Source organism: Solanum tuberosum, unplaced genomic scaffold (genome assembly GCF_000226075.1).
Source record: "Solanum tuberosum cultivar DM 1-3 516 R44 unplaced genomic scaffold, SolTub_3.0 scf00032, whole genome shotgun sequence".
Classification (NCBI taxonomy): Eukaryota; Viridiplantae; Streptophyta; class Magnoliopsida; order Solanales; family Solanaceae; genus Solanum; species Solanum tuberosum.
In genome coordinates this window covers 1,067,619-1,091,442 of record NW_006238958.1, presented here as the reverse complement: position 1 = coordinate 1,091,442, position 23,824 = coordinate 1,067,619, and the positions used below count along the sequence as shown (strand labels likewise).

The window sequence follows — 23,824 nt, the reverse complement described above, 5'->3', positions numbered from 1 at the left end:
CACCTTTCTATATTTAATAATGATCAATATATTACGTTGATATATTTAAGACCACAACATTCGAAGACAATGTTAGCAACATTCAAAGACAACTTTACGCAAATCTTTAATTTCAAAAGTGTTTTGTTTGGTACATATTATTTTATAGAGACTTTCATAATTAGTTTTTTTTTATTTCGTTATAAAAAGAATGGTTCTTTCCTTTTCCGGTAACTCTTTAATTTTAACTTTTTATATTCACCACATGATATGTTTAAAACTACAAGATTAAAGTGTGTTTCAATACATTCTATATATCTTTATTCTTTAGTCTAAGTCCAAGATTCAAAAAAATTCTTTACTTTCTATAATTTTGCGTTAAAGTTGAAACCGGAAAAACAAATTGAAATGGAGGAAGTATATCATTCAGGTTGAGCCATCATCCTTAATATATTGGTTAGCTTTGATAACCTTCTGTATCATTGAACCCACAGTTTATTCTGCTTCTTGCATAGTTCTCCAGCTGACTTAGGTAAATTTGAAGGCAATTTTTACATAATATCAAAAGAATCAAATGAACTTTAGATGCCATAGTGGGGGAGGGGGGTTGGCAGCACCTACAGGCTACAGCTGAAAGCAACTCTTCCAAACTTCTCATTAGCAGTCAGAAATACATCAGCCAGAAAAGCACACAATATAAAGATACACACAAAGGTGATGTAAAGTAAAAAGAAGAACAAGCATCTCAAACAAAATCCTTGAAAAAGAAAAGGGGGGGTTTGAGTAGGCATGAGAAAATAGTAAATTTACAAGAAAAATAACTCTTTCTACATTTCTCTTCACAAATAAATAATGGTCCTGGGGATAGCTTTGCTGTGGAGTTCGTAAGAGCAGATGACCAGCATCCAAAGGAATTGCCAATAAGCCACACCGTCATATGCCATCCGTTAGTTGAGTCACAGAGGAACTCTACTCATCTCTGCCACTTCCTCTCTGAAAAACACACATCAGACACCGACAAAATATTACATATGAGAATTCCACAAAGCTCAGAATTGGAAGAAGAAGAAAAGAAAAGTCAGTCCAGCAGTTAAAGAATCTTGGTGACCCACAATTGTCATCATAAATTATCAGTGAATTTTCATCCTTATGAAGCTTAATGCCTGTGCAAACTGCCAAAATTTGCACGAAAAAGCTCAAGGTTAAGAGGATCTCTAGGGGACACACATGCATGGTTTACAACCAACAATTTTGGTGTCGATGAAAGTAGTGCAGTTAAGTGGTCTAAATATAACATTGTAAGAGTAGTTAAAAGAAACAAAGGTCAGAGTGCAAAGGGAAGAATAAATGTCAGGTGATCGACGTGTGAATAAACAGTGCTGCAATTGACGTACATGCCGGATTCAAAAAGGAAGTTGATACCATTTGTTAGTGCTTAAAACACTAAGGTTTTTTACTCATCTATATCAGCAGAGTGTTAGTAGTTTTCAGGTGACTAGACTCGGGATATCATACTTGATCCTATCTTGATTCTATCAAAGGGGGAAAGGAGGTACTAGGTAGGAAATGAGTTGGAGTATCGGGTCATAACTCAAGTCAGTTCTCATTGCAGTAACAAATAGCAATAGATTGTATTATGCAAGGCATCTGAAGGTTTAGAAAATACCCTGTGGAGATTGAGTTCCATTTCCCTTTGCACCCTGCTGTGCATTAGACAGAGACCGCTGGATACGAGGTGAACCTTGCCTACCATTTGAACCAGGGAGAGAGTGTCTCTTTTTGATATATTCATCTTTATTGTGGACATCTGGACTAGATCTTGGGGAGCTATTTGGGATAACTTTGGCTCTTGCAGATTCTGTTGCTTGCATGTAACTTGGGAGAGAACTGCTAGTACTGTTATCTCTAGCCTCCTGATCAGCTTGTCCAGCTTTTGTTGAACCAAACGAGTTTCGTCGCTTCTCATTTTTATTATGATCCTTAGATAATTGTTCCGAACTAGTTGTGCCTGGAGCATGGTTTAGCTTTGAAGGAGACTTTTTGCTAGCAGGTGCAGAACGGGGCTTGGGAATTGATCCACTGTTTTCACTTTTTAGCTTCTTAGGATTCACTGACACTTGACTAGAAGGTGTCCCTTGGGATTCAGGGACGGTTATATGGCTCCTTGGAGATGCGTCTGGTGATGACTTGTATAGTCGATCCGTCTTAGCTTCGTGCTCTATTTGAACATTAACTGAATTGTTTTCTGGCTTCTGTTCTTCGGGTGATAGATCTGAACTGACCATAACATCTACATGCTTAGCATCATCAGTAGGATCCTCTCTCCCTGCCTGAACATAGTCGGAGTGTGATAAGTCATTTGTACTATCATCTTCAATGTGAGGGTATCCATTGCTCTTACGATGGTCAGTTCCACCATTGGAAGGAAGTTCCTGCTCAAATACATGACCTCCGACGTCAGACCTATCTGGTGAATCCAGGGTAGAAGAAATAGAAAGCTCCGTGCCACATTCTGAACCACCAACTTGAGCTCTTGTACTATGAGGAACAGAATTTTCTGACGGAGCAGCTTCCCTTGCCCCAAATGAATGATCAGTGATAGTTGAAAACGTATCTTCACTAGATTCATCTTCAGTTTTATGATTGGGCAAACTAGTCACTTTGGTTGATTTAGCTGCCAAAGTGAGTTCCTCAAACTTTGACTGAGCAGCAATAAATGCAGGATTACTTGCCTTTCTTGATCCATGTAAAATCTTTTTGCTCTCGGTCTCTGAAAGTTCAAGGGAATGTGTATCCTCTCTCTCAACTTCAGTGTTTGCAGGGAAAGAATTGGGCTCCATCTCAGGAAGAGCCCTGGCCTCCTTAAGTTGAGTAGGAATAGAACAGTCATCTCTTGAAGTTTTTTCATCAACATTCAGAGGCTGAGGAGGTAAAGTCGGTATGTCGGCTTGAAAATCTAAGCTGTCTGCATCATAAGTGATCAAATTATCATCACTTTCAGATGGCACTGCAGACAGCGATGCCTCCTCACCCTCTCTGAAGTCCATTGACTCGGAATCAAGCTGAACTTTACTTTCCATAAGGTTACTGTGGTGCTCGGTAGGTTCATTCTCCTGCTGCTCGGCAGATAATTCTGACTGTGGTGACAGTTGATTTCCTGGTGATGCAACAGACATCCATCTCTCTAACCATTTCCAGGCAGAATCAGATTTGGAAGGGTCACACTTAATATTTATACTTTTGGTCCTTGGAGTTGATTCAAGGAGCTTGTACCAAAAGAGAAATAACAAATCAGTTTGGATGGGAAATGATACATAGTTAAAAAAGAATATCGCATATTTCAGATCATATAGCGGAAAATGACTGATATATACCTGTCGAGCGAAGCTATTGCTCAGTAGCTTTGAAATAGAAATGTATGTGAACTCTGATTTTGTTCCTGAGTTCTCTTTTCCCTGAAAGAAAGAAACATCAGAGATGTGACTCCATCAGTTGAAAGGGCTCAACAACACCCATAAGGAGGGGGGTGGGGGGAGAGGGAAAAGAAAAAATGCCTCAAATGATAGCTAAGAGTGCCTCAGTGTCAAATCTAGGATTCCAAAGCGAGGGGAGCAAAAACATTCAGATTTATGCTTGAGAAAGAAATATTGCCTATATAGTTTCATACTCTTGATCTTTCCAATACTTACTTTTAGCTTTTCCTTGATACTAGATCCTTCTGCAATGCGATTAGTGTGATGTGCTCGAACAAGAGTTTGCATTTTGACAATAGCTTGAACACATCGCAGAGTTCCTACAGCATGCCTGCGAACTAAATGTCCACGTACAGCAGCTTGCAATTTAGTTATATGCTTTTGCTTCAATTGAGCTCTTCGTGCCTAGGAGAAGAAACAATCAAATACAAATTAAATTTATATTGCCAAAAGCTTTAACCATAAAATGGCCAAATTAATTGAAAGAATAGATGACAAAATTGAGGTACCAGAAATGCTCTGACTGCAGTCTGGATAACAAGAGCGTGTTCATCCAGGATGACATCAGCTTTACCATCATTGACTCTAGCTGTTACTGGCTCTGATTGTTTTGCATCCACCAAGTCTGAGAGCAGGGAGTTCTCTTCTGATGAGATGGGGGCCTTTTCATCTGAAGAGACGCTGGGCTTCTCATCTTCGGAGACCTCGAGATTCACTTTTTCGGAGATCAAGGGCTTTTCATCCACTGAGACTTCCACCAAGAGCTGTGGCTTCGCGTCCGTGGAGACTTGGGGCTTCTCATCCACTGAGACCTGGAGCTTCTCATCTTCCAGAACCTGTGGCTTCTCATCCTCTGAGATCTGGGGGTTCTCATTTGCCAAGACCTGGGGCTTCTCGTCAGCCGACACCTGAGACTTCTCGACCGTTGGAAACTGGGGTTTCTCATCTGCCCATTGGACAACAGATGCCTTCTCTGGAATGGTGGAGTTAGATTGTGTTTGCAGATTGGCATTAGCAGCTTCTGGCCAGTCCTTGTTCCCAGATGGTGTTTCTGAAACTACTGTATTGCTTAATACACGATGCCTGGCAGATTTCTTGCGGAAACTCCATCCACGTTTGTCGCTTGAGCTTTTACTCTAAGAACATGTATCAAATAATTCATTCGACAAAGTATAAAGGAGATGGAAAAGGCAAAAGAGAAACTGAAAAATTCCTAATAAGAATTGTGTAAGATATTTAACTGAACATCCAATATGATATAAAGTTGTATTGCAAGTAGCTGAGTTTAACACCCATCCACATGTATATCAATTTCTCTTTTTACCCATGAAGTATATATACAAAGAGGGAAACAATGGAAAGAGATCAATATCCTTTATTAGATCCATACTATAGACCACGAGGGACAAGACAGGACGATGTGCAGATTGTAGATTGGCATTTCTGGAATCATGTAGCACGCATACATAGATGAGTCATGATGCATATAGTAGGAATATCTGAAAATCAAGCTTCTTACTAAGAAAAATTAATATGCCTAGAAGCCTCAGATGGGAAATGAATCCATTGACGACAAGATCTTCTTAATCATATCTGTTCATTTTTTGCACAAATGATGATTATTTTTCTGCCAACCTCTTAACCTCCAGAGACCATTGATAAGAAATGAAATCATGCACAAGCTTGTCTTCTTAATCATGTTTCGTCACATGTATGTCAGCGGATCGGTAATTGATTTGTTTTTCCATACTTAAGCATTCCACCAATCAGGTAGTAGGTAATGTGAAGTCTCATAGCTGGAATTATCAGCTCAACTTATATTACAAACTACACAGCAGCAAGTCCATAATGATGTAAGAAGGAAGACAAGATATATTTGGCATAAAGCATTTGGAAACAAGTAGTGATTGCATTGGACTATCATGTTGACATCATCATAAAAAATTAACTTGACGTTGAAATATGACATACTCAACTTGAAATGATAACTAGATGTTATCTAAACTTACATTGTAAATTTGAAAAGACATTACTAAGAACAAGTACAACTCAATTAATGAAACAAAATTTTGACAAACACTGAAAGACAAATATGGTATTTTTGCAATTGAGGCGACGTTGGTTAATTGACTGGTCCAGAAATTGAAACGTTTCACTAGCATTTATCTTAGAAAACACATCCCTCATTGGCAGTCACAAATTGAATCAATTTTCTTTTCTAGGTAAATTGCATCACTATTTTTTCATTCCCATCTAAACAAAAGAAATCCACTTACAATAGTGATCCAATTCATTTCCATTTCGAAACACATTGAATCCATACAGTACACTCACAACTTCATGGTGTCAATGATTTTATATCAACTGATCAAAATCAAGCCTTTCCTTTGAAGTTGGCAATTATTTAACTAACAAACATGAACAATTGAACAATTTAATATCTCAAACACTCTCATTTAACATTGATGTGCACACATCTAACAAGTTCTCAACCAAACCACAAATCAGTCCACATTTCACAATCTTACATCCCCTAATAGAGATCCAGTGACAAAGTTCAAAACTTTTCTACATACCTTCCACAAAAAAAAAACCTCCTTTATTCAAGAACCAAATCAGCTCAACTCCATCATCTCAAAAACATAACAAATTAGTAAAAACAAAAAAAACCCCACAAAAGATCAGACTCCACATTTTGATGGGTTGATCCAAGATTCACTTCAAAACCATTTTCTCACAAAAAAGATTCAATTTTTAACACACATTACCATCTTTGAAATGGAAAAAAACAGAATATACTAAATGAAAATTTGATCTGAGAAAAAGGGGTTGTAGATTTTTCACCTCAGGATGAGCTTCAAGTTCATCACGGTCAACAGAATCACTGCCACAAGCAATGATCTTTAAGCAAGAAGAAGCTGTAGATTTTCCCATTTTCTTCTTCTTCTTCTTTCACTCACTGATTAACCAGTCTTGTAAGTGTTGTAGTAGATATTCTATATTTGTTGGAAATTGTACCTCATGAGCTGATAATAATAATTTTTAAAAAAAAGATTAAATTTTTAAGAACACGGACTTGAAACACTCTCCTTAAATCTAGCTAACTTTTGTATTTTGAGTTCCGTGGCTTCAGTTTTTTTTTTTTTTTTTTTTTACAGGTCCCAGTAGTCTCTCTTTATATTATATAATGAAAAGAAAATTAAAAAAAAAGATATCAATAATATATTTCCGTTGAGACTTGAAGACAAAAATTATTCTATTTAAAAATTAAAGTTCAGATCTGTTCTCCTCTTTTACTATTATCATTTGGTTTTATAATAATAACATAGTCAGTATAGTCTCGTAGAATAGGATGGGAGTAGAGTATACATATCTTACAAATAAAGTATACACGACATTACTTTTACCTTAAAGATAAATAGATTGTTTCTGATAGACTCTTGAATCAAGAAAAAATAGTTCAAATAATTCAAAAAAGTGACGAAAATATAAGAAATAACAGATAGTTATAGAAATTGAAAGATAAAAAAACTACAAAAATAATATTACGACTACTAAAATGATAAACGGATAATAAGATAACACATTATTACCTACAAACATTCTATCCTAATTTATGTCTTCCACATTCTTCTATCTAAGATTATATTTTCGATAAGCCGATATACACTCATTAATGCTCAATTAAATTTAAATTCATGCCGCGAAATTTTATATTTTGAAGTAAAGTGCTTGCTATTCAAAGCAAGTTTGAACTCAAATTTTTTAATTAAAATAAAAAAAATATTTATCACTCCATCATAATCCTCGTCAAATCCATAATTGCCTTAGTCATTCCTTCTCTTTATTACTTTCATATCTATAACCTCTATTGAGTTGAAAATGACTTTTACTTTTATTACTATTGTTTATTACTATATTAAATATTTTAGTTCTGAAAGTAATCAATGTAGAATACAGTTGAGTAAATGAAAAAAGAAGACAAAAAGATAACTTAATAAATGAAAACAATAAAAAATCTTTAATTACGCCAAAAGTATTTGAAAATTCAAAAGTAGTTCACCAATATCTTGTTCAACTAATAATCACAAGAAATGACATTAACTATCATCATTATTATTATTATTATTATTATTATTATTATTTTCCTACAAATGACTATTTTTTAATCTTTTAGCATAATATATTCCTTCATCTAATGAGTTTTTAAGGTAGTTTTATCTTACCTTTATCTTTTTTCCTACTTTTTGTTGAATAAAGTACTTTCAAGATCTTACACTACAAAACAGATAAATATTTACGTCCCCTCAATATTTATATTAAATTATATTAATTTACTATAACTAAATAAGATAAATGTATATATAAATTAATTTAATCTTTTAGTGAAATACATGCTCAGACAAAAAATTAAGTTTTAAATATCATTTTTTAATTTTAATATCAATTTTTTTAATCAAAATCTATAATCCAAAGAAGGTAATGATGATTATAGTTGGTGTTGTGTGTATTATTATATTATATATAGTCATTAATTGACATTGACCAAAGATGGAATCAGTTAAACCAAAATCTTAATGATGGATTAGTGCAAAGTTAATCCATTAGTTAGGATGTTATTTCCAACACTGAAATCAAAACAAAACAATCGTAACATTAAAGAAAGGTATCTAATTATAGTTTAAGAAATTGATGACATTTGTGACTTGTGAGATGAAAAACATTATTCGCGGTGGGATAGTTGAGATTCCTATATCGGATTTGAGTTTTGTGAATGAAAAAATCTTATTGAGAGTGACACTTTCAGAAATAAACTCTACGAAGCACAAATTTAAATTTAATCATATTCTAACATGGATACTGAATATCGAGTGGATATCGAGTGGAACGAAAAAGAGATTTGTGGCGAGTCCCAACTCCCAATTAGTGGACCATTTCACATGAAGTGGTCCTTGCCTCCTTTGGTTTCTTGTTGATGCTAAAAATGTTAATGATAATTTTGAACATTACAACGTTATTTTTATAGAAAATAACAAAAATGGTCCTTATATTTAAGGTAAGCCTAAGCTAAATCCTTTTATATATATTTTCATTTTTCAAACTTGTTAAAATGGATATCTTTTTAGTTTTAAAAATATTTTATAATGCTCTAAGGGTCGGATAGTATTTTTATAGGCAGTTTTACCCTACATATTTACGAGAGGTTATAGAAGGAACTTTTTTAAAACTATTTTAATCTTATTTATATATTAAGATATAATCGTTATTTATTAAATATTTACTTTATATGTCGTGTTTCTCTTTTACGAACTCCTTATATCTTGAATTTTTAAAATAATATTTTTTAAAAAAAATTACAATAAATAATTTGAGACGGATGTATCTAAGAGGGGAACATAAAATTTAATAGTAGCGGTGGCCGGCGGTGATACCGTTAGAATCTCAGGCTGTAAGAATATGTTATGACAAAAAGGTTCGAATGTAATTTACTGCAACACCAAATACGAGGATTCTTTATTGTTTTTCTCAAATATTTCAAAATGACGTTAATTTTTATTTTATTACTATAAAGTTTATAATATATTAAAATATTTGATGGTTTCGAAATAAGAAGCATCCTATTAAAAAAGATATCTTACAACTTTCATTAATGAAACGTTAATTAAGTACCAACATGAGTTATGATGTATTGATAAAAATATTTCGCCCTTAATAAGAGATTACGAGTTTGAATTTGTTGGGGTTTTTTTGCCCTGATTTCTTATTATAAATAGATTTTCCTTTTAGGAAAAAGTTTTAATATTTTGAGTAGTCCTTTTCTTGTAGGAAAAGTTTTAGAGCTTTATAAATATAGGTTTGTTCCTTTTAACTTAATCTACATTCACAATGTAGTTCTAGGGTTTTGAGAATTGCGGTTATGGAGGAGAATTTTGTGTACCTCCTTGTATTTCGAGTGAATTGGTTGAGGTTATTTCTTTCTATATTTTGTACTCTTATATTTATAGTGGATTGCTCATCTCCTTTGTGGACGTAGGTCGATTGACCGAACCACATTAAATCTGTCTCTTTTGGTGTGTTTCTCGTTTGTCTTCTTACTCGTGGTCTTTCGAGGTTTGATTTGCTAGTTTCCGCATTACACCTGCTTTTAGGAAAATGTTTTAATATTTTGAGTAGTCCTTTTCTTGTAGGAAAAGTTTTAGAGCTTTATAAATATAGGTTTGTTCCTTTTAACTTAATCTACATTCACAATGTAGTTCTAGGGTTTTGAGAATTGCGGTTATGGAGGAGAATTTTGTGTACCTCCTTGTATTTCGAGTGAATTGGTTGAGGTTATTTCTTTCTATATTTTGTACTCTTATATTTATAGTGGATTGCTCATCTCCTTTGTGGACGTAGGTCGATTGACCGAACCACATTAAATCTGTCTCTTTTGGTGTGTTTCTCGTTTGTCTTCTTACTCGTGGTCTTTCGAGGTTTGATTTGCTAGTTTCCGCATTACACCTGCTTATTTCGGTCCTAACAGAACTCTAGATTAGAGAAAATAATGTTAGGAATTGGAAGAACGAGTTGCTATCTCTTTATATTCGTAGAATCTTCTCTGTCGATTAACTTTTGAGGTTGAATTATGTTCGAAACTAATTTTTCGTTAAACGAGTTGTTGACAGGTGTCGTATCCTCATTGGTCAAGTGTTTCCGGACAGGTTACCCGCACATGCGGAGCACATGAGAAGAACCCCCGACCCGTTTTCTTACACCTGACAGCGCATGCCAATCGGTGAGTTTATTTTTTAAAATATATTTTGCATGTGAGATTCAAATAATTTACAATGGACTACACATGTTGATGAGATTTATTTAATCAAAATGATTAACGGATAATTAACATAAAAAAATACGTATTGGTCTTATCGATACACCAATAAACACAAGTACATAATTTTTTTATAATAAATAAATATATATACTCGATCTCTTCGTTTTTATATTATTTGATTCTAGTGACGGAGTCAAAAATTTTACTAAGAGGGATCAAAAGTAAATATACAAACTCGTTGAACGGGGTTCGAGATCTACTATATACATAAGAATAACTTTAATCATGTATAATAATATTTTCCGTCGAAGGAGCAGAGGCGGAGCCAAAATTTTTAGTGAGGGGTTCAAAATTTGTAGAAAATAGACACACGAAGCAGCCGAAGGGGTTCAACGTCTACTATATATATACAAAAAATTATTTTAACCATATATAAATAATATAAATTTTCGCCAAAAGGGGTTCGGATGAACCCCTTATACTAAGGTGGCTCCGCCCTGCGAAGGAGGTTTGAATGAACCCCTAACCACAAATTGTATCCGTCTATACTTGAATCATGTTGACTTGACACAACTCTTAAGAAACTTTTTAATAGAGGTCTATTCAATTAAACTAATCGTAATGATTTTTTGAAACTTTAGATAAGTAAAATAAAATATCTAGTTTTAATACAAAAGTCAAATAATATGAAACAAGTAAGCAGTAAATGAAAAATTATAGTACTAATTTATCTTTTTTCAAACTAAATATCTAGTTTTAATACAAAAGTCAAATAATATGAAACAAGTAAGCAATAAATGAAAAATTATAGTACTAATTTATCTTTTTTCAAACTATAAAAATGTCATCTATTAATAATTAAACTCCCAACCCATGTTCTGTTGTACATTAAACACGCAATATATTTGACTTTTTGTCTGTAAGTTTAAATAAAAAAGGAAAGGGAAAAGAAAATACACCCCAAAATGTGATTGACTATAATTATTTTGTTCTTAACTAGTTTATCCTCTCAATTATTTTTTAACTTTTAAGTACATAATGTATTAATTTTAGAAAATAATAAAACAATTATTAAGTTTAGACAGAGACTTCTACATTAAATATCCAATTAGAATAGTCCAACAAAATATAGCAAAAAAATCACCTAATAGATTATGCTGTCTCTTTTTCCCTACACCTAAGTTTAGTGTAAAAGCATAATCTTTTTCAGAAATAATTATTTTTAGGTAAGACAATAAAGTAACTTGTCTTTTTTTCACCAAATGGATGAGGCTAATTGATGACAACAATTAGTGAACAGTTAAAAGTAGTTAAGAAAATTGATCTTAGAACATGCTTCAACTAAAATGATTAGTTCATGAGGTGAGAATTTTGGAAAAGTCATATAAAAGATCATAATGTTATATTTTTTTCTCAATTGATATGAGCTATGTAATACCCCCCCCCCCCCCCACCACCACATCCACCCAACCCTGGTTGATTGGAAGCTCGATAAACGTAGTAGGTGGGGGTGGGGGTGAGTCCAACATTAGGTAAATCAAGATTTTTTATGAGTTTAGGTGTGCTTCCATGTTAAGAAAAAGAATCTTGAACTTAAATTAACCTAAAAGCTAGTTTATAAGATAAAAATTGTCCAAGATCACATAAACGAGCAACCAGTCATTCCCTTAATTAATGTGAAACTAACAAATTAAGTCATATATACAAGGTCATAGTACAAGACGACGGTCTATTGAAAATAACCTCTTTACCTTTGAGAAGGTAAGAGTAATGTCTACGTACAATTTATTCTCTCAAGACCCTACTTATAGAACTACACTGAGTTTATAATAGTTGTCGTTGTTGTTGTAAGGTATCAAAGTATAATCAAACCTCTTTGTAACAATCATTCCCTAAACAAACATTTCACTATAACAATCAAGTTTTCTTTGGAATCAATCTATCATAATATGTTATATTATGTGTTCTTTATAACAATATTTTACTCTAACCACCAAAAAATATCCGAACAAACAACATTGGATTTGATAAAGGGAAGGACCAAGTCAAAAATAATGGATGTGTAGGGTTCAAATCCTAACAAAGATTCCTCCTTTATTCTACCTTCTCCTCCATTATTCACAAACACACCTCATATAATAAAAAAACTTCCAAGATTTAGTTTTATCTTGATTGTTCCTTCAAGATTTTAATTAGGTTTAGTGATATTTTCAGGTCCCATTCACCTTATATAGCAAACTACTCTGGAATTGACTAAAGATTCTAAGGGAAAATTGAAGCTTACTTTGAAAGCATAAATTTCATTATTACAATTTCACAAACTTACTTTAAAGTTGAGAAACAAAAGAGGGCAAGTGACATTTAGGTACAACAATAGAAGACAAAGTTTCCACACAAAAAAAAATGCAACTTTTTACTTGTATAAAAATGGGTGGTGGGACCTTAGGCACATGGAGAAAAGTTCCAATCATTAGACTTACACAATTGTAACCTAACCCTTCTCATTCTTCTTTAGTCCTTGTCACTTGGTGCACTGTAAAATCATCATCATAGGAAAAACACTATGTTCCCAAGAGAAGAATAACCCCACAAACCTTTTTCATAATGTTTTTTTGTACACCTACAAGTTGATGAAATCAACAAGTAGGTTTACATAGTATAACAATAACAAGAGGCTATCATGAAACTCAAACTTTTAAGCAAATCATTTCTGCATAGGAGTCATGCTAATCTTTTATGTATCATTTCATGATCCTAGTTTTTACTCACCAACATCCCCTCCCCCGAGGGAGAGGGGGAAGGTTACTAAGTACTTACTAGTAGAACTATTGACTTAGATCTAAGATTTAGACATAAACTTAAATTCCCTTCATTTTCTTTTCTATATTAGGCCCCCACCTTTGCTCCCTACAAAGGGAAAAGTCACCTCTAGCTTTCCATAAATGAAAGCAACAAGACATTTGTCTTGTAGTTGCTATCTATTCCATGCTTGACTTTACAAGCAACCACAATTAAAACTGTAGGGACCAAAACACACAACATAATTATACACTAAACTGTACTCATTGGAATCACTTCAACTTGCATTACAAGAATTCCTCAGAACTTAAAGAAAAAAGAACATTTTCTGTTTTCTGGTTCTTTTAGCTCATAGACAAACTATCTATTGTCTCTCCAGGTAGACTCTAAACATGCTTATGATATAATAGGAAGATAAATCAATAATATTCCCAACTTGTTAGGGACTCGGCATGATCGTTGTGTAAGTCACTATCATTGATCAACAACAAGGCTAGGACGAAACGTTAAAATGATCAACTACAACAAAACATTCTGATTAATACTTCATTTACACAGCAATATTACTAATCAGTATAGATTTTCAGAACAAATGTGTTTCAGTTGCACCACAAATTAGCAACAAAAATTGACATCAGAGTACACTGGGCAGAATAGGTTTTTCCTTTCATTTCCCCTGTTTCCGCTCCTCACCAAAAACGAGCTTGACCAGGTACAAACTCGGACAAATGCCTGTCTTTTCGGTCAATGCTCTATGTCAATACGGGTTACAAGTCATGCAAATGCTTTACACTTGCTAAATTTCAGAATGTTGAATGGAGTTAATGACAAAAATGAATTACTTTGTTAAAGTGCAACTAATTAGCCAATGGAGAATAAAGATACATTCCATCATATTGAGAAGCCTTAAATTTTGACCAGGAAAGCTGTACTCTTACGATTTCCTCGGCCGACCCCTTTTCCCTGTCGATACTTTCCCTTCAGGTGGGGAGCTTTTGTTTGCTGCTGGAGGCCGACCCCTTCCACGACCAGCACCCTTTTTAGCAGCTGTAGCTTTGCCAGCAGCCTTTCCTCGACCCCTGCTGGAAGACTTGGCCCGCCCATTCGATTGTTCCTCATAGTCATCACTTTCATCATCACTATTTTGCTCCTCCTCATCTTCAGATTCAGATACATCTTTTGACTTCTTCCGTTTATTTGACTTTGCAGGCGCCTTAGCAGATGCCTTTTTGGGAGCCTTTTGAGAAACTGGAGATTCACTCGCAGGTTCTGCCCCCACTGCAGCAAAACAATTTGCAACTATAGTAAGAAAGATAAATGATTGTAAAATAAATAGGGCTGCATGCCAACTATCTCCTCAGTTCAACAAGAGAAATATAACCTTTCACCTGGCATGTCTGTGTTAACAAATGACCAAAACAACACCTAAACCTGCTGACAAATTGAGCACAAGGATTTCGACGAAACAAATCGGAAAAATTTGACACAATTTGTTATATATTATTCCAATTTTAAGATTTGTCTTTTAAGAGAAATTAAGGCTGTTTTAACCCTAGAGAATTTGCAAATTTCTACACTTATCCTACACCGAAATAATAAGTCTCTGACCACAATATAAAAGAAAAATCCTAATAAACAACCAAACATAAGAAACAACAACTAAGTGATTAATCCAAACTAGTTGGTATCAACATTATGATTCCTATTCTTTCATGCAACTAGTTATTAGGGAAGTTAACACTGATTTTGCTAAATTGTAAATCTTTTTTAAAAAAATCAAAACACATGTGATTTCAAGTCTAGCTCATAATTTTCGATCATCGTTTTAAATGAAATTCAAGCATATTGTTGCACCTTCAAATTACCATATAGTTGTGCCTACAGGCGATACATCTCAAAGTCTATGCAAGACATGGGAAAAGCATCTCAAGCGATATTCTCTATGTTTATCCTCTATGTCCAATGTTATCAACTTCTATGGCATTCATCTCCGGCCATGTGGGCTTTACAGACCTATATTCACCCCAATACAAAATTACTAGTCTCACAACTGTTCTATAAAACTTGACTGTAGCCTGTTAGATGACTTCCTATCACATAGCAGTCTCAGCAGTCCTTTAATTTATCTTTGTCATATTGCATCTATCATTATATATTCCTAGAAATCTGAATGTACATATTTGAAGTCTGTACTAGGCACCACAAAAACTAATCTAGTTTCACTTCACTTTCACCTAATCATGATATTCTCCTATATTTAGCAATAAATTTTTGTCCTGCGCATTAAATCTTTTATATATCAAGCTATTCTCCTTGAAATTGAACAGATATATATAAATTGTCTGATTAGATGTCATATGATAACTGCATTCCCATCTGTGCAGTGTTGAAGCTACAAGAGAACAATGAAGAATCAATTGAAATAATTTCATGCATTTTAGACTGATATGATAACAACTGCTGTAGCTACGCGGCTTATGATAAAACATGGGATGTCTCCATCCTGCAAGAACAGGACAAGTATAAAACAGGCAGTGGTAAACTGTTGGCAAAGTTGACCAACAAAAAGACTAGGATGACGATCAGTCCTCTCCAGGGTATTGCTTGGCACCTGAACCAAAGGACATTCCTAAATAAATGCAAAGCATCTCTGTGGAATCATGAAGAGGCAAATGATATTTTACAGCAAAGAGTACCCAAACATCAAATTGAAGGAAAGCAGATTTGGACACGTGACAAAATATGGTCACCTAAAACCAGATTTCTTTGTTTCATCTTCTCCCCCTTTTTTTTTTTTTGGGGGGGGGGGGGACTCCTTGACATATTATCATTTGCAAATAGCATATATAATCAAACCTTATCCTGCATAGTATCGAAAACAGATAAGGGCACAAGGACAAAGTAGATGAATTGAACATCATTAACAGACTCCTTGTTCTTTCATCTCCCAAGGAATTAGCAATTCAATGGTTACTTGAGTCAACTGCCCTTGAAGCAAATTCAGAGGAAAACCAGTATATTTTCCAAATGAATTAGTACAATTAGCTAAAACTTATGAAGATAGATGAACCTTAGAGCTATACCTTCCTCAGAAGCCTTGCCATCATATACATCAAGCTGTCAGGTAAAACGGGAGAAATTAGATAACTTACACGAGCAAATAAATATAAATAAAGAAAAATCAAAACTGATGTATGTATCAGCACCCCCAGACACACACCAACACCCATCCACAAACAAATATTACACTCAACCAAAAACCTGTACATATAAACTGAAAATAATATTCTAATTCTCCTAAAGATGATCATTATTGGGCTAGCATAATGCTTGGAGGGAAAACTACATTATAACCATAACATTACCTGCTCAAGTCGATCCTCAACATTTGTCCTATCAATAACAACCATGGAGTGGGCAAATCCACAAGCAACACTACACAAAAAGGAACACAGTAGGACTCAGACTCTGATGTAAAGTTCCATCTTCCAAAATTTCTTTTTTAAACAGAAATACACTAACCTGATAACATGCATGCCATCTAAAACGTCTACCTTCTTAGGAACTGCAGAAGATCTTTAGAAAAATAGACAAAATAAATGAGCAAAACGCACATAGGTCACCAAAAAGAAAAAAGAAAACATAAGATATGAATCAAACCTACTTCTGTCCATGTGGTCCATAACCCAGCTCCCCACACTGTGCAAGGCCCCAACTTATGCAAGAGGAATCAGCACCAACAAAGTGGTGCATATAGCCAGAATCCATACATCGGAGGTTCCACCCACTAGAAATACAGAATATCAGTCCAATAGACTTGGTGACAAAAGAAAAAAATATTGCGCTTTTGAAAAGAGAATATCCAGTTTAAAACAATCCAAGCCAATGATTATGGGGGCAGAAACAACAATACACTATTACCATGTGATTGCTTTTAAATAACATTCCTACATGAATAATGAATGTCATAACTTGAATACAAGAGTAGAGACTCTCTGCTAGGATTTTGCAGTGAAATCACTCCATCACCCCTAGTCACGAAACACAAGGAAAAGAAAATTTGAACTCCATCTTCATTGATGTTATTGCAGATGGTTCTAACCAGAAAACTAGGATAAATAATAATTCATCCAAAAATATGGAATTTATCACACATGCAACTCATGTTGTATCTACACTAATACTATATGAGCAAAATAAAAAATTGGAGATGCAAGGGCTGTGAAGAACATAACCTCAAATCCAGAAGAGGTTTAGGATACATCGAATCATCTCCTGTGCTCTTTATTTTTCCCCACATGTAAAGCTGCCCTCCTCCTGCACAAGAATATTTTATTAAAGTGTCAAGTCATAGGTGTTTATTTAATCATGCAAATCATGAGCCCACCATGTTGCAATTAGTAGAAGGTGGCCTGATCATATCTTCATATTACTTGAAGCGCAAATTTCAAACATAAATTTTACTTCAACAACAACTATATGTCTCAGCCCCAACCAAGTTGCGGTCAGCTATATGAATAATTATCTCCATGTAAGTCCAAACTGATGTCATCATCATACCATATAAAACTAAAGTGAAAAATAAATTAAATACATACAAATAATAGTAAATAATAATAATACTCCCTCTGTCCCAATTTATGTGACACTTATCGTTTTTCGAGAGTCCTAAGTTTGACCGGGAATTTGCGCATGAAATCTTCAATTTTTTTGAAATGAAATTTATATATTTGTAAACTACGTAAAAAGTACTATAAGTCACAATAATTGATTGTTCAAAATGTTTAAAAGATCTATGAAAAATTTACGGTCAAAGATAGACTTGTTTGAATCTTGAAATCCAAAAAGTGCCACATAAAATGGGACGGATGGAGTAATAATATTTAAATACTATTACTACAATTATACAACAACATACCCAGTGTAGTCCCAAAATGTGGGATCCGGGGAAGATAGAGTGTACGCAAACATTACCTCTACCTCAAAGGTAGAAAGGTTATTTCTATTTGGCATCATGTTTTTTTCTATTTGACATTTTCTTTTCTTTCATGACCATTCACCAACGATTACTCAAACTCTAGAACCACCAATTCCACCTATGTAAGCTTCGCAAAACATATCCAATACCAAATCCGAATTAAGTAAGACTACCATGAGTTACTAATGTGAAAATACTCAAACTACTTAAGAGTTTTCAAAATTTAGACATTAATTGAACTTGTTAAGCATTAACATGGATTAGATTAGCCTATACCTATTTTCATAAGTAATCCATACTAAACGATAATAACCGCACATTAATTTTACATACATTTTTACAAATAAGTGTCAGCATGCTAGATGTTCACACTTCTCTCAAAGCAATAACTAAATGAGCAAGCACTATATATATAATCATAGTTGGTCAGAACATAGATTTAATAAAGGGAATTCACTCATGTGAATACTCATTCAACTTATACTTTGAGCAGTTTGGACAACTTGCGGAAAGATTTTTTTGGAAACAAAAAGTTGTGTAAAATGAGTGCAGCTAGTATAGATATCAAATATGATGTCATCTCATGTGAATACACAGTAACTTATAAGTGCACTGGATAAGATTTCAAAACAAAATGGGAGAGAGAACAAGACAAATCATACCGGCAGTACATGATGAGCTGGCAGAACCTGCTGAAACTATTGCATCTGGAGGCAAGATATTCTGCCGTGTAAAAACATCAACTCGTCGAGGAGCAAACTCGTCCTTCTGTTCTCGATGACCAAGCCTGTGATCCAAAAAAATCAAACATTTTCATGTTTATTCTAACAAGGGCCCAAAAAGAGCACGGAAAGTCAAGGTGGTGCAACGGACGTCCATTAACATAGATCTGAATATGCAAATATGAAATAGGATGTACGAACCTCCCATAACCGCCAAATCCCCACCTAAGATTTGATTGTCAAAACAGAAAAAGAATAAATTAGCTTCTGTACATAGGGTCAAGTCCATACAAAAGAGCTAAGGTGGAACTTACGTGTAAACATATCCATTCTTATCCACTGCAACTGAAATCCAAAAAAAAAGAAGGTAAATGCATATAACATATCTGAAAGATGACAATATACAAATTAATTAAAATGAAGTTGAGATGAACCTGTGTGATTTGTTCCACAAGCGACTTTGACTATAGTCTCTCCAGAAAAGGCGGCTATAGGTCTAGGTCGGGGTTGAGCTTCATAAGCTAGCCTTACAGAGCTATCTTTGGTATTATACTGCATGTTACAGGGCATCCTCAAATCAATCAAAGAAGGCAACAACTCCCAGTTCAAATATAAAGATAACACTGTGTGAATGCCTTTATTACAACAAGTTCCAAATTTATACATCAAGGGTCTTGTCATGGAAGGGGAAAAAAATTATATGGTCTCTCCCAATTTGGTGCATTTAAATTTAGGTTTTCACACTTAATTTTGGAGAAATATTAGACCAGATATCATCAGGAAACAAAAGAGCAATATGAAGTATAAAAGCACTCCACTATGAAGGAGAACAAAACACTGTTTTTATTAGAAATAGGAAAACACTGATTATTTTGTGGAAAATGTGCTATCCACAACACTTATCAACTACATGCTTCAGATTGGCAAGTGGCATAAGTAAAAATAGAATTGGACAAGCAAGGAAACAAGAAATGGAAAAGGCAGACATGACTAATATAAGGTCGTTTGATGCGGCAATAAGCACCCGACATCAGCATGTATGTATCATGTCATGTAATACAGGCAAAAAAATCAATAATAAAAAATAAATAAAGTACTTCAAATAACTATCCTCCAATAATGCTGCACAGACACAAGATAGAGACGTTTGTATCCCTAAACATTTTGCCTCTTTAGTGTACCAATATCTCAAAGCGCGCCTTACTTCATAAAATATAAAAACTTCATGTGCATAAAGCAGGAAGAGATAGAGGTAAGGAAGAAATATAAAAGTCAGTATTGAGAAGTAGGATCTCACGTGGTAAAAGTTTCCACTCTCTATTAGCAAAAAGAACAAGTGCATTATGTTGCAATGGACAAAAAGGCATTGAACAGAATACAAGATAGATTGGAGACGATAACAACTATATTCATCCAATTGCCTGCTAATTGTGATTTCAATTTATGTAGAAGTATCACAAAAGCTGCATCACTATCAATCAAATTGAACAGATGATCTTGTCATGACATATTGTTGCCGGTCAGAAAATATTGCAATTTGAGATTGTTAATTTTTTATACAGTATGTAGAAGTCTAGAACTTCCGATATATAACAATAAAATATTGGAAGTCTTTGTCCATGTCACAGAAGATAAAATAAAAACTTTTTCATGAAGTGTACCTCGTTGTCAGTATTATGACCAAGCTGACCATACTGAGGCAAACCAGCAGTTCTAGAAGACACGAATAACATGAAAATCAGAGTGCAAGAAAAGTTAGAGATGAAAATTCCACTACCAAAATCTTTTTTTTGAGCACAGCATTCAATGTAGTAGAAAGTAAAAACTTTACAAACCATACAATATAGAAGCTCCTTCAACTGAGGTTAGCCACACAGTAAAGTCAGCCCCACAAGCTACAGTGTTGACTTCAGTGACAGCACACCGGACTGGAGATAATTCAGTTTCTGCAACAATACAAAAAAGTGATGATCTTAATTTGTTTTATAAATGAAAGAAAAAACAACCCAAGACAGAAGAAATTAGTGGTGTGGACTTATATTGCTAGGAAATAAAAACGATGTTGCTCAAGGCAAATTCTTGGTTCCATCCTAAACTAGCTTATGTTTTTTTCAATAAGATCCTACACTAGCTTACATAATAATAAATTTCTTGTTCTTCCCTACACTAGATTAGCTTTGTTAAAGGTTTGTTTAAAGCATGCTTAAACCAAGAAACTTGGTGAAAACCAGGTTGTGCCCTTCGCCTCACTTAGTTGGTGCTTTAGTGTAGGTGTCAAGATGCAAAAGCATGTGTTAATGCCAGATAGGTGTAAGTATCCAATACATGTGCATCTAGGTTTTTGGTAACTTTGAATAAATATGATGAATCCACACACTTGTTACTCCCGTTTTGACATGAGTTATAAAAACAAACGAAGGACCCATGTGACCTAGGTCATATCTGAAGAAAAATGCATGATCAAAGAGGGAGATGAAATAATGTTCATGCAACTGAGACAACAACAATTTGAATACTAACAGAAGGTCTTTTCTTTTGGTGCAAGTGAGTCAGAAACAGAGAAGGTAAGGAGCAACAGAGGATAACAAAGGGGCTCACCATTTTTTGCAGAGCCTATACCGAGCTGCCCATGCTTATTCCAACCAAAAGCAAAGGACTGTCCGTCATCTGTAACTACCACTGTGTGGCTCTTTCCAGCTGCAGCTCTAATGATCTTATACCTGGAACAAAAAAGTTTTAAGTGATGCCAGATTTAAATACTTGATAGACATAATGGTTTCAGCAGACATGGGCTAACCATACAGGGAATATAAGAGGAATATTGGAAGCATTTCTTACTTCTAGACACATAAAATCTCAGTTTTGGGTTAAAAATACAAACATTATTGTCCATCAGAATATTCACCATTATAACATTCTTTTCTTTCCATCTCACTTTACATGTACCCTTGAAATATGCATTGCCCCAAGGCTTTGGTCAAGTGAGAAGAGCGCAATGACAATAAAATAAAAAGGTAAGTTCTTTTTCTTAAAAAAAGGGTAAATAAAAATAGAAAGATGGGATCTTGTCTCAATGTTTTCAGTTAAAAGAGAGAATCAAATAACTATAAGCAGAAAAAAGAGGGTGAATTTAGGATTTTAAGTAGTGAATACGGCATAGCTATGCACCCTTTACTCCTTTGTGGTACGGATTTGAACTTAATACATATTTTGAAACTTTTACTACAATATATGTCATTGACATTGATAGAGGAACAAAACCAAGAACAACTTACTTAGATAGTTCTGAAACAACAGTTGGTCTATCACGTGTTATTTTATCTCCATGACCAAGCTGCCCTTTCTGCAAAGCCACAACACACTTCACATTCCAATAAAGAGAAAACAGCACAAAAGAAAAATAAAAAATGAACACACACGACACACTTGCCTCATTCCTTCCCCATGTATAACAACGGCCTTCGGTATCTAGCGCTACACAGTGACAAGAAGCTGCATTTCCACCAAGAATGAAAGAAAGCAATCAAAAAGGGAAATCTTCAATCACATTATGGAAGTGTTTGGCCATGAAAATTGCCAGTATTTGAAAAAAAGAGAGTAGTTTTTGGAGTTGTGTTCAGCCATGAACACAAAATGGAGTTGTTTTTTTAACTTATTTGAGTACTTTGAAGTGAAAACAACTTTTTCATCACTGTTCTTCAAATTCTGGAATTTTATGGCCAAACGTTAACTCATGGCCAAAATGCCCCATAATTTCACAATAAAGATGATAACTTTGTATACTATATGAATCCTCAATATACATTTTAACCATTTCGAGGTCTAAACAAACCAACTAAGTACACAACTAAGCCAAAATAATTTTAAAAAAAACAAGCAGAACAGAGTATACCGCAACCAGCAGCAACAAAACAAATGTCGACACCAACAAGCGGACGAAGCCTCGTCGGCGACACCAAATTCCCCTCCGTCAAACCTTTCCGGCGACCAACAGAATCCCAACAAGTACTTCCACAAAACAACAACTCCCCACCTTTCACCACCACCACTTCCGACATCTCCGGCGAACTCAACGGTCGAAAAATTCAAAAAAAAGTTTCAAAAAAACAGATCTTACTAAACCTCAACGTGAATACACCAAAACCCACAAAAATTAGAGAAAAAAAACAGAGATTTGTAAGTAATCGGCGTCAAAAGGAGTTTTAGAAAGAAAACATCTGAAACCCTACAAAAGCATTGAGAGTTATTAAAAAGAAGATTTGTTTTGTGTATTCCGAGAATGTGAGCTTTTTATTGGTTTAATAATAAAAGATATACATAAATTTTGTGGGTTCAAAATATAAATACGGATTGGTGGAATGGATAATTACTACTAGTACTACTTTTCTTTTTTTCTCTTTGCTTATTTGTGTATTACGTTCGTTTGGCTATAGATTTTAAAGTAAAATTTAAATGTTTAAGTTGTTTTTAGATTATATTTTTGTGAATCTAAACGTTGAATTTTTAAGATTTAATCAAATTTTATAATGAAATTGATATTTAATTGCTAATTTTTTTGATGACAAGGGAAACGCGCAGCCGCTACCTTTTGGGTTATGATAAAATGTTAGAGATTTATAGGATTGTGTGTGGTAAGGTTTAAGGTTCCCGCGGGTTTGGTCTGTTAAAGAATTTCGAGGTATTCTTTATTTGAAAAGAGGGTATATGCTTTTATTTTGTACTCTTTGGTCATTATCCATGTTCTTTTTCTTTTTTTTTGGAATTATCTCTTAGACGTTTTTTTTTGTTAGTTTTTTTTTTTTTTATCAGTTACAACTTACAATGACCATCGTATGACATATTTCATGTTTTTTTTCTTTTTTGTATTAGTTACAACTTAAAATTATTATGAGACATTTTTCATGTGATTAACAACCAAATAAGGCTGCTTGATTAGGTAGTGGGTTTTCAATTGGTTGTTGAAAAAAAAAATATATAATATCTAATCATCTCTTATCTAAAATAATAATTTTGAGTGCATATGTATAAGTCATAGACTCGACTTGTGGAATCAGCTGGT

At 34.2% G+C, this 23,824-nt stretch overlaps 2 protein-coding genes across 2 annotated transcripts; both read right to left on the bottom strand.

Annotated features, from left to right (window-relative positions):
• Positions 1-604: 604 nt before the first annotated feature.
• LOC102588969 (protein IQ-DOMAIN 32) lies at positions 605-6,567 on the bottom strand. Its single transcript, XM_006341960.2, has 6 exons — positions 6,297-6,567; positions 3,962-4,588; positions 3,669-3,857; positions 3,354-3,434; positions 1,646-3,245; positions 605-972 (listed from the first exon to the last, which is right to left on the bottom strand). Exons 1-6 carry the CDS (start codon positions 6,384-6,386, stop codon positions 953-955), a joined length of 2,607 nt encoding a protein of 868 aa, XP_006342022.1. The 5' UTR covers positions 6,387-6,567; the 3' UTR covers positions 605-952.
• Positions 6,568-13,585: 7,018 nt separating this feature from the next.
• LOC102588641 (protein RCC2) lies at positions 13,586-23,053 on the bottom strand. Its single transcript, XM_006341959.2, has 16 exons — positions 22,658-23,053; positions 22,196-22,257; positions 22,041-22,108; positions 21,364-21,485; positions 20,606-20,711; positions 20,427-20,478; positions 19,200-19,317; positions 19,080-19,110; positions 18,967-18,990; positions 18,706-18,830; positions 17,301-17,382; positions 16,730-16,852; positions 16,588-16,641; positions 16,431-16,500; positions 16,149-16,182; positions 13,586-14,343 (listed from the first exon to the last, which is right to left on the bottom strand). Exons 1-16 carry the CDS (start codon positions 22,821-22,823, stop codon positions 14,000-14,002), a joined length of 1,581 nt encoding a protein of 526 aa, XP_006342021.1. The 5' UTR covers positions 22,824-23,053; the 3' UTR covers positions 13,586-13,999.
• Between the last annotated feature and the right edge of the window lie 771 nt (positions 23,054-23,824).

Excerpts from the sequence above, each read along its gene's own strand:
- LOC102588969 (XM_006341960.2), bottom strand. The coding sequence starts at position 6,386 with ATGGGAAAATCTACAGCTTCTTCTTGCTTAAAGATCATTGCTTGTGGC. Across the intron at positions 3,435-3,668 it reads GTATCAAGGAAAAGCTAAAA|GGAAAAGAGAACTCAGGAAC; the intron begins GTAAGTATTGGA and ends TCTTTCTTTCAG. Across the intron at positions 3,246-3,353 it reads GCAATAGCTTCGCTCGACAG|CTCCTTGAATCAACTCCAAG; the intron begins GTATATATCAGT and ends TTTTGGTACAAG.
- LOC102588641 (XM_006341959.2), bottom strand. The coding sequence starts at position 22,823 with ATGTCGGAAGTGGTGGTGGTGAAAGGTGGGGAGTTGTTGTTTTGTGGA. Across the intron at positions 20,712-21,363 it reads TATAGGCTCTGCAAAAAATG|AAACTGAATTATCTCCAGTC; the intron begins GTGAGCCCCTTT and ends GTATTGTTGCAG. Across the intron at positions 18,831-18,966 it reads GGATTTGGCGGTTATGGGAG|GCTTGGTCATCGAGAACAGA; the intron begins GTTCGTACATCC and ends TTTGGATCACAG.